The sequence below is a fragment of the Drosophila rhopaloa genome, unplaced genomic scaffold (genome assembly GCF_018152115.1).
Source record: "Drosophila rhopaloa isolate 14029-0021.01 unplaced genomic scaffold, ASM1815211v1 contig_27, whole genome shotgun sequence".
Lineage (NCBI taxonomy): Eukaryota > Metazoa > Arthropoda > Insecta > Diptera > Drosophilidae > Drosophila > Drosophila rhopaloa.
In genome coordinates, this window is record NW_025335120.1 from 1 (window position 1) to 13,460 (window position 13,460).

At 39.4% G+C, this 13,460-nt stretch overlaps 2 protein-coding genes and 1 pseudogene across 2 annotated transcripts; 2 read left to right on the forward strand and 1 right to left on the reverse strand.

Annotated features, from left to right (window-relative positions):
• Positions 1-4,273: 4,273 nt before the first annotated feature.
• LOC108039023 (histone H3-like) lies at positions 4,274-4,748 on the forward strand. Its single transcript, XM_044460806.1, has one exon. The coding sequence runs from the start codon at positions 4,274-4,276 to the stop codon at positions 4,682-4,684; it is 411 nt and encodes a 136-aa protein (XP_044316741.1). The 3' UTR covers positions 4,685-4,748.
• A 2,319-nt stretch (positions 4,749-7,067) lies between these two features.
• Positions 7,068-7,590, forward strand: LOC123037943 (annotated as a pseudogene).
• Positions 7,591-7,798: 208 nt separating this feature from the next.
• LOC108038670 (histone H2B) lies at positions 7,799-8,185 on the reverse strand. The gene has a single exon (XM_017115499.2). It carries the CDS (start codon positions 8,141-8,143, stop codon positions 7,799-7,801), a length of 345 nt encoding a protein of 114 aa, XP_016970988.2. The 5' UTR covers positions 8,144-8,185.
• Positions 8,186-13,460: the final 5,275 nt, after the last annotated feature.

Consider the following 13,460-nt stretch of genomic DNA (forward strand, 5'->3'; position numbering starts at 1 on the left):
CCGAGTTATACAGCAGACTAAGGGGAGACCGAGCGTTGATAAGCCAATGAAGGCTACTGGCTTTTAGCTTTAGGTGTGTTCTTTTGGCTTCAATGTGCCGGCGCCATGTAAGTCTTCTGTCGAGGTGTACTCCTAGATATGTCACTTCGTTTGCTTGCGGGAGTAGAGTATGGTTTAACATGAGCGGCGGGCAGTTTTGCCTGTTCAGGGTGAACGTAACGTTCTTGCATTTTTGTTCGTTCACTTTAATTCGCCAATCTGAAAGCCACTTTTCTACATCGACCAGATGAAGTGTGAGCTGCGCAGTTGCTTGCATCGGGCATTTTGAGCGGCTGAGAATGGCTGTATCATCAGCAAACGTAGATGTTGTTAGTCGTGTGCTTGTTGGGATGTCTGCTGTGTAGAGGACATATAATGTTGGCCCGAGTACGCTTCCTTGAGGAACTCCAGCTCCAATAGTGAAATCGTCAGTTATAGCAGTGTTGCATCGAACAGCAAATTTTCTGTCGTAGAGGTAAGACTCTAAAAGCTTATGGGTGTTGTAGGGGAGCATTGTCTTGATCTTGTACATTAGACCTTCTAGCCAAACTCTATCAAATGCTTGAGAGACGTCTAAAAATATGGGAGTACATTACTCTCGTTTTTCGAACGCGTTCCGAATTTCTGATGTTATCCGGTTTACCTGCTCAATTGTTCCGTGCTTTTCACGAAACCCAAATTGATGTGACGGAATTCCTTCCTGGATTCTTAGGTATGTGTTTATCCGAGTCAATACGCATTTTTCAAAGAGTTTAGATAAGCATGAGAGTAGGCTTATAGGTCTATACGACGCGGGAATTTTGTGGTCTTTTGCTGGCTTTGCTATCATTATTATAATCGACTTTTTGCATCTCAGTGGAAAAAGGCCAAGTTTTGCGATGGCATTAAAAAGCTGGGTGATAGTGCAAACGGCGCAATATGGGAGCTCAATAATCATTTTGGGAGTTATGAGGTCGCAGCCCGGGGATTTTTTCGGATTCAGCTGATTTTTGATGATGTTAACGATTTCGTTTGGGCGAAACTCAATTGGTTCATGTTGAAGCTGAGGCTCATGTGGTAAAGTCGGCAAGGTGAACGCACTAGTGGCAGGATTTGGTTGGAAGACATTTTTAAGGTGGTTGGCAAACATGCTGGCTCTGTCTGCATCGCTGCGCGCCCAGCCGCCTGTGGGATTTCTAATAGGCATCACGGTTACTTTCGGTGAGCTTAGAGTAGGGTGAACTCTCCATAGTGAGTGTTTTGTACTAGATGTTGACAATTGCTCTATGTAGCGTCGGTGGACCTGTGCTTCTTCTTGCTGTAAAGCTTTTGTGAGTTGACGTGAGGCATATTTTAAGCTTTGCCTAGCAGATGGTGATCTGTGGAGTTGCCACTCTCGACGTAAGCGTCGCTTTTCGAGGACGAGCTGTTCTATTTGTAGATTTGTCTTCTTTTGGTTGCTTTGTGTACTTGTAGTTTGGGGTGTTGAAACTCGAGCTGCAGAGACGAGTACAGACTCCCGTGTATTAACAAATCTGTCTACGTTGGCTTCATCGTTGAGATGAGGTCTTAGCTCAATGTGTGAGCTAATGTATTTCTTGTACTTAACCCAATTGGTTTTCTGAGATGTCAATTTAAACGATTGCTCCAATGCGCCTGGATGTCGGAGTAGAATAAACAGGGCAGGCGAGTGATCCGATGAAAGATCCGAGAGGCATTCGGCGCTTATCAGATTTTTATACCCTTGCAGAAGGTATTATAATTTTGGTCAAAAGTGTGCAACGCAGTGAAGGAGACATCTCCGACCATATAAAGTATATATATTCTTGATCAGGATCACCTCCTGAGTTGATATAGCCATGTCCGTCTGTCCGTCTGTCTGTCCGTCTGTCTGTTTCTACGCAAACTAGTCTCTCAGTTTTAAAGATATCGAACTGAAACTTTGCACACACCCTTCTTTCCTTTGCACGCAGTATATATGTCGGAACGGCCGGGATCGGCCGACTATATCCTATAGCTGCCATATAACTGATTGATCGGAAATGCCATAACTTTGATGTTTGTAAAGTTAGGAAGTTGGGATTTTCTATGGGTTTTATTTTGGCCAATCAATCCGATCTACCAAATTTCATAAGGATCGCCCGACTATATCCTATAGCTGCAATATAACTGAACGATTGGAAATGCCATAACTTTGGTGTTTTTAAAGTTAGGAAGTTGGGATTTTTTATGATAATGGTGCTTAATACGGCTTCTGATTAGAATTGCAGTCCCACCATGTGCTTTACCATCTGGATGATTTGTTCCGTAGAATGAATAACCTCGTAGTTGAAAATTGTATTTGTTTGTAAGGTGTGTTTCTGAAAGCAGCATTACGTCGATATGGTTGTCGAGTAGGAATTGAGCTAACTCAAGTTTATGCTGTGAGACGCCGTTAGCGTTCCAGGTAGATATCCTTAGGGAAGTCATTATTTGGATTGTTGTGAAACCAGCATTTGAATCAATAGATTTTGGTTTCGCATTAAATGTTGCATAGTTGTGTGTATCTTCAACGTTGCTTTTTGACTGCTCCGGGAGTTGTTGCTGCTGAGCCGTGTTCGGTTCTTGGTATGCTGATTGCAGAAATGAACTTTTTGAGACAGGGTTAGCCAGTCCTGATTTTAAAGCGCTTGCGTAAGTCACATTTTTATCAGAGTTTAAGGGTCCTAGTGAGGATCTGGCTGCAGTCGAGAAGAATACTTGATCTGGAAGCTGTCATCTGTTTATTTTGGTGCGGGCGGCAGTTCCTCTCTGGTGGATGCGACTTTTCAGCTCCTTATAAACAGGGCAGCCTCTGTAGTTAGCAGTGTGATTGCCACCGTAGTTGCCGCACTTTTTCGAGTTGCAGTCATGAAGATCTCCACAAACTACACACACCGGGCGCAGTTTACAGGATGACCTTGTATGGCCATATTCTTGGCAGTTCGCACATTGTACCGGTCCATTGCGTTTGTGCGGTTCCTCAACTGTAATTCTGCGGTGCAGCAGGAACTGAAGATTGTAAATGGGGTGCACTTCGTATTTCTTTAGGGGCTTGCTTTCTGGTTCGAGCTCAACCTTAAAGAGTGGCTGCGGCTTTCTATCTAGGATGTTGAAGACTGTCTTAGCGTTAAATCCCTTCTCTTGAAGCGCATTTGTTATCTCTGCAGGCGTTACGTCGGACTCTATGCCCTTAAGTACGACTTTCAGGCCCTTGCTACTTTTTAGCTGATACGTGTAAAAGTTATTTTTATTTCCGGAAAGATGTTTCGATAATACTCTGTAATTATCTTCAGACTTCATTTGAACCTTTGTTTCCTGGATGTTGCCCTTTACTAGAGGTATTATGTGGAAGTTATCCTTTCCAATAAGCTCGATAATTTTGTTGACAAGAACATTGGAACTTTTTTCTCGAATATAAATAGGCGGAGGTTTTGGCTTCCTTTTCTCGACTTCAGTGGATTCGGCCGCCTCAACGTCATAGGCGTCTTCCAAGATTTTAAATCGGTTTGAGTTCGTGGGCGTTTCTATTCCAGCTAGGCTAGCATTGTTACGGGTTATTTTGCGTTGAGAATTTAGAGGGCTCAGCTTCCTTTTGATTTGGATGTAGCGATCCATACCAGTCTGCACAGCCGGCTTAGCACATTCATTGGTTTTGTTCTGTTTTTGGGGCAGCGCAGCGGCAGACGTATTAATATTTGCGCTGCTAGCTGATGATGTCATTAAGCGCGCAGTCGATACGGTTGCAGTTGTTGTAGTTAAAGTTGACGTTGTTAAAGAAATTGCGGTGCTAGTTACTGCTGATGAGCTTAGGTTATTGCATACCTGCATTGGAGCACGTCGATGGTAGCGAGGGGGAGCAAGAACGCGCTCTCTCGCTCGCTACGTTTAAGAACTCGGTCAAGTTGGGGGTAATTGCCCGCGCTTGATCGAAGCTTGCATTATTTTCGGTTGCTTTAAAAGAGAAGTACGCGTTATTTCTTTGTATTGAGAGCCGTCTCTCGTCCTGCTCACGTTGACGTTGTGTGCGAACGTCGTTCAGACTCATTGTATTCGTGGTAAGGTTAATTAGAGTTTTAAGTGTTAAGTTTTATATTAATTAAATGACCAATCAATATAAACAGTCATTGAATTATTAGTATTGAATACTTTTTCCCGGAGCACAATAAATACACGTCTGCATGAGACGACGGTTTAACACGGTTTTTGAATATAAATATCAACATAGAAATCGAAAATGGCTCGTACCAAGCAAACCGCTCTCAAGTCGACTGGTGGCAAGGCGCCACGCAAACAACTGGCCACCAAGGCCGCTCGTAAGAGCGCCCCAGCCACCGGAGGCGTGAAGAAGCCCCATTGCTGTCGCCCCGGAACTGTGGCCCTGCGTGAGATCCGTCGCTACCAGAAGAGTACCGAGCTGCTGATTCGCAAACTGCCTTTCCAGCGCCTGGTGCGTGAGATGGCTCAGGACTTCAAGACTGATTTGCGGTTCCAGAGCTCGGCAGTGATGGCTCTTCAGGAAGCTAGCGAAGCATATCTTGTTGGCCTTTTTGAAGATACCAACTTGTGTGCCATTCATGCCAAGCGTGTAACAATCATGCCCAAGGACATCCAGTTGGCCCGTCGCATTCGCGGTGAGCGTGCTTAAGCTGAGACGGTCTCAACTAGCGACCAATGCGCCAGCATACTTTGTACAAATCGGTCCTTTTCAGGACCACAAAATACTTTCGATGAGATATTAATTTTTCTTTTGGCGTCTTCTAATTATAATAAATATATAAATATGTATTTTATTTTAATAAATAATTCGCTTTAGGGGGGTGTGGCATTGGGATGTGAACAATGTGCAAGGTTTGAAGGGAATAGCACTAACCATTCAACTGTCATTAAAAAACCAAAAAACTATTAATCTCAATTTTAAAATAAGTTAGCAACAATAACGAATCCTTTATTTATTAAATAAAACAAAACCTATCTCGAAAAAGTTCGAATTCGTATTTTTATACCCTTGCAGAGGGTATTATAATTTCAGTCAAAAGTTTGCAACGCAGTGAAGGAGACATTTCCGACCCTATAAAGTATATATATTCTTGATCAGCATCACCAGAAGAGTCGATCTAGCCATGTCCGTCTGTCCGTCTGTCCGTCTGTCCGTCCGTTTCTACGCAAACTAGTCCCTCAGTTTTAAAGCTATCTGCTTGAAACTTTCCCAAAAGTTGTCTTTCTATTGCAGGTAGTATATAAGTCGGAACGAGCCGGATCGGGCCACTATATCATATAGCTGTCATACAACTGAACGATCGGAAAAGCCATAACTTTGGTGTTTTTAAAGTTAGGAAGTTGGGATTTTCTATGGATTTTATTTTTGGCTAATCAATCCGACCTACCAAATTTCATAGGGATCGGACGACTATATCCTATAGCCGCCATATAACTGATTGATCGGAAATGCCATAGCTTTGGTGTTTGTAAAGTTAGGAAGTTGGGATTTTCTATGGGTTTTATTTTTGGCCAATCAATCCGACCTACCAAATTTCATAAGGATCGGCTGACTATATCTTATAGCTGCCATATAACTGAACGATTGGAAATGACATAACTTTGGTCTTTTTAAAGTTAGGAAGTTGGGACATTTTATGAGTATTATATAATAATGAATATGAATAATTTTGGACAATATAATTTATAAAATATTCTGCAAGGGTATATCAACTTCGGCTCCGCCCGAAGTTAGCTTTCCTTTCTTGTTTTTCGATTGGTATTTGGTGGGACTTTTATCAGGCACAAGGTTGTATGGGACAAGCACCACCAACATGGCGTATTCAAATCTCTTTAAAAAATCGAAAAACTGCAAAACATACTCTAAAAATAAGTTAGCAACGTTTAGGAATCTCTTAACTATTAAACAAATAAAAAAGATGTCAAAAATCAATACAATTTATATTTTTTTTTGATTGGGACTTGGTACGATTTTAAATAGGAGCAAGATTGTATGGGAATAGCCAAGCCATTCAAATCTCATTAAAAAATCGAAAAGCTATTAAACTCAACTTGAAAATAGTTTAGCAACGATAACGAATCCCTTATTTATTAAATAAAACAAAACCTATCTCGAAAAAGTTCGAATTCGTATTTTTTTTCGATTGGTATTTGGTGGGACTTTTATCAGGCACAAGGTTGTATGGGACAAGCACAACCCACATGGCATATTCCAATCTAATTAATAAATTAAAAAACTATAAAACACACTCTAAAAATAAGTCAGCATTGTTGGGGAATCCCATAATTATTAAACAAAATAAAAAATATGTCAAAAACAATACACTTTATATTTTTCTTTTGATTGGGACTTGGTATGATTTATAATAGGAGCAAGATTGTATGGGAATAGCCAAGCCAAATTTGCCTATTTTGGACAAACTATCATAAACATTAATAAAAAATTAAGTCGGTCAAAACATGCAAATGATTTGTTTAAGAAAATCTTAAATAACTATAACATTTTGAAACTTTTATATTTTTTTCATCTCGAAAACTATGACCGAATGTACCCTGAAAGCAAACTTTTTATGTCGACTGGGCTCAAATTGGAACAAGTAATAAAATATCTTAATTAATGAAAACGGATTAAATTTTCAATATTTCCTAAAGTAAAAAGTTCAAATTTCATTTTGTATTAAGAATCGTACAAATATTTTCTAATATTTTCTAATTTTAAAATAGGTTTTTAAATAAATTGCTCAAGTTACAAATGACAATATTCAAGTTTATTCAGCGATAAAAGGCCAACGAAACAAGATATTACATTTTCATAAATGCAAAGTGCTTCATGAAACATTTAAGTTCGTATAGAAAAACACTAAAAACAAGAAAATAAGTTTGGACTTCAAGCAGACATCAGCACAGCAAATGAAAGATGTCAGACCCTTAGTAGAAGTGCTCTCCTCCTCGATTCTCATACGTATGAAGGAGGTCGGCAGCAAGCGCGCGCGCATTTTTCTAAACAACAAAGTGTATTTAAGTGATCAAAAATGTCTGAATCTGCAGTTGCAATGGCCGCGTCCCCAGTGGCTGCCCCACCAGCGCCAGTTGAGAAGAAGGTGGCTGCCAAAAAGGCATCTGGATCCGCTGGCACAAAGGCAAAGAAGCCCACTGCACCGCCATAGTACCCGCCAACTCAGCAAATGGTGGACGCTTCCATTAAGAATTTGAAGGAACGTGGCGGCTCATCGCTTCTGGCAATCAAGAAATATATCACAGCCACCTACAAATGCGATGCCCAGAAATTGGCTCCATTCATTAAGAAGTATTTGAAATCTGTCAATGGGAAACTGATCCAAACAAAGAGAAAGGGGCGTCTGGTTTATTTAAACTGTACGGTACCTGTACCTAAGGATCCCAAGCCAAAGGTTGCGTCTGCTGAGAAGAAAGTCAAAAGCAGGAAGATTGCCTTTAAGTAGACCGGAGCCCTTCCAAGAAGGCCGCCAATGTTCCGACAAAAAGCCCAAGAGCAAGAAGGCTGTCGACATAAAAGCACTGCCGAAATTATTTTAAAGCATTCAGCAATCGAATAAATTTATCATTTAAAACACTTTAGTTTTGAAAGATACAGAGATCAAACTGGACTATTTTGATTATTTTATATTGTATTGCGAATGGTTTCAAAATTTAGTTTCTTTGGTAATATATGTTGTGGCCCTGAAAAGCGGCCGTTTTGGATCTATCATTCAGCAAACGCAGCAAATTTATCATTTAAAACACTTTAGTTTTGAAAGATACAAAGATCAAACTGGACTATATCTCCGGGCAGAAGCAGGCGAACAACCGTTTGGATTTCCCGACTTGTGATGGTCGACCGTTTGTTGTAGTGGGACAGACGAGAAGCCTCTGCAGCAATACGCTCGAAGATGTCATTCACAAAGCTGTTCATGATGCTCATCGCCTTCGACGAAATGCCGGTGTCAGGGTGGACCTGCATCAGAACCTTGTAGATGTAGATGGCATAGCTCTCCTTCCTCTTGCGCTTCTTCTTCTTGTCGGTCTTGGTGATGTTCTTCTGAGCCTTGCCAGCCTTCTTGGCTGCCTTTCCACTAGTTTTCGGCGGCATTATTTCAGTTCACTTTTAATTTCACAAACACAATTCACTGATCATAACGGAGATTCAGATTCAGATTCAGATTTATTGTCGTAATGGTGGGAGGTAATACATTTGTAAGACCTTAACTTATAGTACATACTTGGTTGACAAAGTTCAAGTTTACTTATCTAATTATTTATATTTTGCCTTATGCTTATTCGCTTATCAAGGCTTAAGTATCGTTTAATTTTGTATGGTAAATGAGTTTCTTATCTTAGTTTTACAGTTTGTTTTTAATTTGGTTTTTAATTAATGTGAATTTTTATATTGTTTAGGAAAGGCTCTGAAGGAGAAAAAACCTAAATTACGTTGTTTTGTATTTTAATTGTTTTGCAACTTATAGACTAATTAAACATATGTGGGGGAGTATTTACAGGGGGTTGGGTGAGGAAGGATATATACATAGGGGAGATAAAGTATGTTGCGCAATTCTCATAAAGACAACAAGGTTATTGATTTATATTGTATATTAATTCAGATGGATTTAATGACTGTCGTCTTCTGTGGTAGAAGATTAGGTTTTTATTGAGATCATATATTATACCTATTTCTTTAAGGCGATTAATGTGTTTTATTGTTAAGTGGTTGACATTGGCTGGTAACCTAGTTTGTGTTATGCTGACAAGTACTAATGGGTTTTGATTACTTTGGTTTATTTGCAGGAACTTTTGTATTATGTTGAAAGTGTGGATATCTATTCGTTTAGTTTTTGTTAATTTATAAAGCTTCTTGTTATTTATGTAGTGCCTAGTGACTGGGTTTCTGGCAGCAGAGCCTATGGTTCTATGGTTTATGTTTTTAGAGTCCAGGTTAAACCAGCCTATTTCCGAACAGGCGCAAGTTGGTTCCATGTTTTTACCCGTTAGTCGCAGGGTAAACCAGCCTATATTTTCGTGCAAAAGTATGTAACAGCTAGAAGGGGTTTCCGACCCTATAAAGTATTATATTCTTGATCAGGGTCACTAGCCGAGTCGATATGCCATGTCCATCTGTTTGTCTGTCCGTCTGTCCGTCTGTCTGTCCGTATGAACGCTGAGATCTCGGAAACTATAAGCTGAAGATTGGCATTTTGCATGCGATTCTAGGAGTTCCTACGCAGCGAAGTTTGTTTCAAAAGGTGCCACGCCCCTTTAACGCCCAAAATCGCTTATATACGATTTGAAAATTTAAATATTTCGGAAAGTAAAATGCGTTTTTTGTGTTTATCAATACCTATCGAAATGTAGAGAACTTTTTCAAATCGGACCATTCGTTAAAAGTTTGGTGATCAAGTTTCTTCTCATCTCCCTCCCTTTACCTGGTACGGGTTCTGATGTGCCCACTTGTTCTCTCTTTTTTTATATATAGGCATGACATAGTTTTTACTAGTTGAGAGTTGGGTCCAGCCCCACTGCTAATTAAAGGACCGAATATATGATGAATTTGGTGGAATTGCATCTTTGCCTTCTTAAGTGTAAGTGTCTTAAGTGACTGCTAAAGTTTAGCTTTTGGTCATAAGTTATACCTAGATATTTAAGTTTTGATCTTATCTTTATTTCGGTGTTGTTTATAAAAATTTTAGGTTGAAAATTTCGTGCGTTTTTGTATATGTCATTTTGATTTTGTCCTTTTGAGAATACAGCCTTCACATTTATTCGTATTTAACTTTAAGCGCCATTTTTTGAAATATGTGCCTAATTGATCGAGATACGAATTAAGGTCCGTTTCTGCATTTGCGATTCTGGCTCCTGAAGCGAGAAGGAGTATATCGTCCGCATATATTAATGGTTGAATGCGAGCAGTTGAGGATGAGTTTGGGTCTATTTGGGGATCGGGTATATCACCTAGATAAACATTATATAGTGTAGGAGCTAGAATTGATCCCTGAGGAACACCTGCTGTTATTTTTCGTATTATTGAGCGTTCTGCACCATCGGGGCTGCAGACGAAAAATGATCTTTGCGTAAGATAGCTATGTAGGATCCTTGTAAGGTTTGAGTTAAAGTTGAATGTTTGGGACATCTTATAGATTAACCCGTTTGTCCACACGGTATCAAAGGCTTTTTCGAAGTCGAGTCCACATACTATGGTGGCCCGTTTTTGTGCTAGGTTTCCAAAGATAAAGTTATTTTCAACTGCTAGGGAGTGGTTTACGGATGTATTTTCTCTAAATCCGAATTGGAAGGGTTTGAGAATTGAATTTATATTCATGTGCTTTTTTATTTGGCTCAATAACATTTTTTCTAATAGTTGGCTTATAGCCAAGAGGATGGATATTGGCCTGTAACTTTGGAGTCGATCTGGCTTTTGCTTGTTTTTCGGAATCGGGATGACTCTACTGCACTTCCAGCTATTGGGGAAATATTCTATGTTATAACTGTTACAATTTTTTAGGAGAAAGTTGCTAGAACAGTCAGTTCCTAGTGTTTCTTATCCAATCAAGAAGTTGTTCGACATTAGTAAAACCAAGTTGGTCGGCTTCTCTCCAGTTACTATCTGCAGTGAGATTATTGTTGAAGTCTACTATGTTTGACCTGTTACTTGAGTTTTCGTCGAAATTGTTGTTTATTGAATTATTGACATGGCTGGTGTGCTGTTGTAGAGACGAACGGCTCAATGTCATGTTTTCGTTTTGTTTGTGTATCTGTTCAAATGACCAAGCTAGCGCATTAACCTTTTCAAATTTGGAATGTATGATTTCAGGCGTGGGTATATCTATATTATTCTTTTCTATTTCTGTGGGGTGTATATCATAACTTAGGAGTTTGCTTTCTGAACCTTTGTTTGACAAAAATTTTAGGCTTATGTTTTGAGGTTTAATATATTTAATTTGATTTTCTACAAATTTTAGTTGGCTTATTTTTAGGTGAGTGTTTATTTGCATAGAAAGGTTGCTTATAAGTTGTTTTATTTGCAACTTTTTATTAGCTGGTAAGGTTGTTTGCCGTTTGAAGAGCAGACGTCTTAGTGCTCGGCGATTTTTAATTAGGTTTAGGCATAGGCGGCTGGGCCTAATGGTTTTGATTGCTCTGGTTGGGTCAGACACAATTTTTGGGATGGCAGCCGAAGAGTTTAGAGCCTGTTCTAGCGCTCTATTGAATTGTTCAATATGTGCATCAATGTCAGCTGAGCTTAGATTGTTATTGTTTGGGATCTGGCTTATGTTTCTTAATATAATTGTATTCCATAAGAGATCGTTAATTTCTCTGAAATTGTGTATGCACTTGGGGTCCGTCTGTGTCAGGTGGAATCTTCCCAATCGTATTTTTAGTTCCACACCAAAGTGGTCTGATGCAAAGTCTTTGAGGACTTTACAGCCATCACCTAGATCGGCGGGAAGTTCATTTGAACATATGAAAAAATCTATTGACTAATGCCTATTATTTAGGTTCTGTCGGGAGTGTTCTTCCGTGGGATAGAGAACGAGGCTTGGTTGCCCCAAAAGCCAATTGTGAAGCATCTTTCCGCTGCTATTTATGTGTGATGAACTATGCGTTGGGACATGCCAGCTTGTATGCTTGGCATTTAAGTCGCAAACCTATTAATATTTTAGCAATGGAGTCTATAATTTTGTTAAGATCTGATGTGCACAAAGGATCTTTTGGCCGCTTGTAAAGTGATACGACAACGACGTTATGACATAACCCATTTGACAGATTGTAGTTTAGTTCTACGGCTGTTGCTTCTAAAAAGCGCAATTGTCCTCAATTCTATTCTTTGGTATTTTGTTCCATTTTTTAGGCATATGGCAACTGAGGAACTTCGATTTTGAGTTTGGAGAACATGACGTTTGCTCTATTCTTGTATCTGTTGCTCTAGATAATTGTCGAATAAACTGATAATGGGACAGTGTGATTAAGTGTTTTTGATTTAGACGGTGCTCAGCTATGAGCATGACGTCTGGTCTATGTTTATTTAAGAATGAGTTTAGTTCGTTCCTTTTTTCGTAGGGACACGATAGAGTTTACATTTTGGAAGATGCATTTAAGATGAGACATTTAATTCATCGAGATTTGAAATAGGAAGTCTAGAATAATCTCCTGCTTCTGTCTTTTCTGCTCAGATCCGCTGAGATTTGCAGTTCCGGTGTATTTTTCAGTCACCCCTTGCATGATTTCAACGCAAGATATAACGTCGTTGCCGAAAATTTCTATTGTATCATTATTGAAGGATTCAAAAGGGTTTGTTTGTCTTAATCTGTTTTCCATATGTTTATTAAGCTCACTGTTGGTAGTAGCTACTTTTTGTTGTGGCTGTACTTTTTTTGCAGTGGGTTTTGCTGCTGCCTGTTTGTTGTCATTCGTTGATGAGAAACTCTTTTCTCCCCTGATGAGTGAAAGGCTTTCTGCTTTGCTTATTACGCGATCAATTTTGATATTTGTGGTTTTCCTGTTTTTGATTTGTTTTTTGACAGCTTTTGATTTGAGGTGGCTTGCGTTTAATTTTGTTCAGTTTTATTGACTTTTCTGCTTTGCTTTTTACGCGATCAATTTTGATATTTGTGGTTTTCCTGTTTTTGATTTGTTTTTCCTTAACTGCGATTCGGACTGGACAGACTTTTGCATTTGCAGTGTGGGCCCCCTTGCAGTTTACACATTTTGCTTCAGTTTTATCGGACGGATTTTCGGACTCTTTTATTGCGCATTGGCCAGGACCATGAGGAGCCGTGCATTTAACGCATCTATATCCCATATTGCAATTGCTGCCTACATGGGTGTAACTTTGACAGTTGTGACATTGTCTAACTTCGTTTTTGTTTTTCTTTAGCCCCTCTACCACTATGCGGCAGTTGAGCAAGGTTTTAAGATGGAAAACTTGTTTCATTTCTTCAATGGTTTCTACTTGGACTAACCAGAATTTATTTTTAAACGTCTTTACTGTTATCGATTTAATAAGAGGCAAACTTTCTTTAAGGGCCGTTTGTATATCGTCGGCTTGAAAAACCTCATGAGGTAGTTTTTTGATTACCTTTGAGTGTTTTCTTAGTTCCTTTGGTGAGTATGAAAAGTACATTAGTTGTTTTGCTGTTAGTAATTCTTTAGCCTGAAGGTAGTGCTCTAGGCAAAATACCCTTATGTGCAATAGGTTTTTGTTCATTATGTTCAAGGAAAACTTGTTGTCTTTAATAGAATTGCGCACATACTGCAAGCATTCGTATATACTACAATTATGGGTGGAATCAGTTTTTTCGACGCAGTCATCTTTTGGGCTCCTTGGGACCTTCCTGTTTGGGCTGTTTCATGCCGGTATTCCTAAGGTTGTCGTGGCGAGGGCTGCTGGTGCTCACCGTCTTTTTGTTGATTTTTGG